Source organism: Gavialis gangeticus, unplaced genomic scaffold (genome assembly GCF_001723915.1).
Source record: "Gavialis gangeticus isolate Ggan-Ray unplaced genomic scaffold, GavGan_comp1, whole genome shotgun sequence".
In the NCBI taxonomy this organism is placed as follows: Eukaryota; Metazoa; Chordata; order Crocodylia; family Gavialidae; genus Gavialis; species Gavialis gangeticus.
The window spans coordinates 112,948,400-112,951,849 of NW_017729025.1; the positions used below are offsets into that span (position 1 = coordinate 112,948,400).

Genomic DNA, 3,450 nt, shown 5'->3' on the forward strand with positions numbered 1-3,450 from the left:
CCTGCCCCCCCATGCCATAGTTTAAAAAAAACCTCCACGGGCACTTACCTGCAATCTGGCTGCGTCTTGCTGCCTGGGGCCCTGCCCGCACAAAGCAGGGGAGGATGACAGCCCCAGTGACCCCAGCCCAGGCCCTGCTACCCCCTCCGCTGCCCTGTGCTGCCTGGGCGGGGCTGTGCCAGGAGGCCCTGGAGCCCCCCCTACCCCCCTGCTTCTGAGGTAAGCAGAGGCTTTTTTACCCCATTTTTTTCTGTTTTTTTTTCTGGTTTGTTTTTTTTAAGTGATGGTGCCTGGGGTTGTGGGGGTAGCCTTGGGGTGCAAGTTGGAGGGTGGGGATGGGTAGGGAAGCCATTGGGGGGGGTCCGGAGGAGTGGGGCTAGGTGGGGCAGCAGCAGCTGGTGGGGGATGGGGCCAAGTGGGGCAGCAATCGGGGGCTAGGAGCCCCTGTGGAGGCCATTTGGCCCCCATTGGGGGGCAGTACTCCTTGTGAGGGGATTAACCCCCTGTTGAGGGGCTGTACCCATTGTGAGAGTGCCGAACCCCCTGTTGGTGGTCTGAACCCCTTTTGGGGGGCTGAATCCCCTTTTTGGGAGCCAAACCCTTTGTGTGGGGGAAGAACCCCCTGTTGGGGAGGTGTAGCCCTCTGTTGGGTGGGGCTGAACCCTTTGTGTGGGGGCTGAACCCCCTGTTGGGGGGCCAAAGCCCTTGTGTGGGGGACCAGCCCCTTGTGTGGGGGCCATCGCCCTGTGGGAGGGCAGCAAAATATGTATTCATGAAATCATGAAACCTGTACTTAGAGTTCACTGTATTATTATGATAAGAGACTTGCTTTAACACTGTAGATATATCAATAAAACATTGTCCAACTGATCACTGTCTCTCTCTTTATATTGGTCTTCTGTTTTACTTGTGGAGGAACATGGATATGGGGGTATTCTAGAGAGTGATTTTGGGATTTTTTTTAATCAGGGATTTTTCAGCTTTCTAATAGGGAACACCAGAATTCCTGCTAGGGAGGCCAGGGGCAGGACCCTGCTTGCTCAGAGCTGGCACCTTGGACCCATCTGGCTGTGGCTGATCTCCTGGACAAATGGGGCCAGGAGGACATGATCTGACAGTTCATAGCACGCCACCACACCCAGAACAGCTGCCCAGACGGCCAGGCAGGGGGCACAAATGGCAGTCGTGCTGCATAAAGGTCACCCATGCAACTGTAGTCCACTGGCAGCTGGCCCAGAGGGGCAGATGCCTCTACTGGCTCTGTGGCCTCCATCTGAGTCTGGCAGGTGCACAGCAGGTCACAGCCAGGCACCATCCCCCACTGCCAGACTGCTGCAGTGGGTAGAGGGTGCAGGGAACTCTCAGGGCTGCTTCAGCAGTCCAGCTGGCACAAGGAGTAGTGTCCCCAGGTACCAATTGGCTGGGCCCCAGAAGCTCCTGAGAGCGAGTAGCCCTGAGCTACTTGCCAGGGAGGCTTTTTATACTGCTGGGGCCAGGACAGGGCAGCTTTTTATATTGCTGGGGACAGCACAGGTGCTGGCCCCGGGCTCTAGCTCCCTCTGGCTGAAGATCCAGGAGGAGCCAGGCAGGGTTATTTTGCCCCAAGTGGCACAATTTGCTCCACAACAGAGTGCATGTCCGAGCATGCGCGCTGAGGCAAAAAGCCCCGGCTCAAATTTGCACCGCTTCTATTTGAACTGCTGCAAGCGCACGTGCTTACATGTCTGGACGCGCCCATTGTGGCTAAGTCATGGCAATTAATGCTGACATTGTTTCCCCACTGCCAAATTTCCAGATGCATAGGGAGCCCTATGGGCCAGGTGACCTGGCCCACGTGCCAAACTGCACCAATTTGCAGGGTTGTGCTGTGCCTGGGTCCAGCACACAGGACCAAGACAGTGCACCAGATCACACCTGTGGACTGACCCTGCACTGGATCCAGCCTGTGGAATGACCCCATCCACAGAATCAGGCCCACAAACTGGCCCCATGTCACACAGCCTTCTGGGGAGGAAGTTTGAGCACCACTGTATTAGAACATCTTACAACACAGAGAAGGTTCACCAATTAACTCTTGGAAACAATTTCCTAAAAACAAAGCCAGAAATTACATATTGACATAGGAACGCTACAGTGTAGAAGCATAGCCGATTCACATTTCCTTTTATATAAAAGTGATTACAACTAACCTCATAGACTGGGCTTGAGGGCTGTTTCTCTTCAGCTGGCTGTGGAACAGGAGATGGAGGTGGAGTTTGTTTTTTGGCTTTAGCTTGTTCCTTCATCAAAAAGGAAAGAACAGAACAATTAAGCCCTGAAGTTTTATCTGTGTTCGACTCACTGAAACAGTATGACTACAAACGCTTGCTGATAAACAACTTGCTCTGGAATCTAGGAGGCTGGGTGACAAGTGTGGCTTTGTAACTTGAAATTCCCCAACCAAGACTTGACCTACAGAGAAAGATTTGGTCCTCCCTGAATTGCATCTGAATTTCATGGAAAATGTGGAAACCTACTCCATAAACGGAGAATCAAAGAGAGTCTGGATTGCAATTTTTGTGGTGCTATTTTTCAGACTGTGCAACACATCATGGACCACTGCCCAATTAGATCACTTAATGGCAATCTAAAAGCAACCCATGCAGCTACCACTGAAGCAGTCAAATGGCTATGAAATTTAAATATTAATCTATGAATGTTGCAATCCTAAAATGTCATATGAAAGAGAGAGGGAGAATTGAAATTAGCTCATATACAACTGCTTGCATGGTTCTACTGGGCATGAGGTACGCAAATGAACAGTGGACCTAGCACTAGATATACAGAATGGAACCAGGGAGGCATAAGCAGCCATACTATCTCAGATTATTCATACTCGAAAGCTAACACACTTAAATGAAGCATCTTGCTTTTTGGCACACTGCTATAGCAGCTGTACACTCTCAATATTCAGTGGTTTTATTCATGATTCAGGTCTCATATCCCATTTTAGTGCAAGTCTGAAAAACTTGATACCACATGTTCCAGTTAGAACAGTGACACTGTCCTTGATGATAAACAACCTTTTAAGTGTTCTCTGGCATATTAATCAGCTGACACAACAATAGATTTTTGAAAGATTGGGGAAGTTAAATCCTGTCACACTGTAAGCTGACTTAACAAAAGGTTTCTATGTAAATTAGAGGTGCACTGATAAAGATTTTCTTGGCTGACACCGATAAGCAATTATTAACCAGCCATATCAGCCGATACCAATCCAATAGCCAATTTAAAGCCCAGCAACTTGGAGAGCAGCATCCAGACAATAAGTCTGTGGGAAAGGGTAGATTGAGGCCCTCATGGTGAGGAGGGAGTGGGGCAGGGGCTGGGGCAGGTGCCATCCAGTCTGGGCAGTGAATGGGACCTGGGGCCTGGAGAGGGACGGAGCTGCAGGCAGCTCATCCAGGGGGC

At 50.6% G+C, this 3,450-nt stretch overlaps 1 protein-coding gene across 4 annotated transcripts in view; it reads right to left on the reverse strand.

Annotated features, from left to right (window-relative positions):
• CTTN (cortactin) overlaps positions 1-3,450 on the reverse strand; it is a 41,117-nt gene that overhangs the window by 9,472 nt on the left and 28,195 nt on the right. For all 4 annotated transcript variants that reach the window (XM_019519426.1, XM_019519429.1, XM_019519425.1 and 1 more), the window contains one exon: positions 2,190-2,279. In XM_019519426.1, coding sequence (XP_019374971.1) covers positions 2,190-2,279 — 90 coding nt within the window. The remainder of the gene's footprint in view (positions 1-2,189; positions 2,280-3,450) is intronic.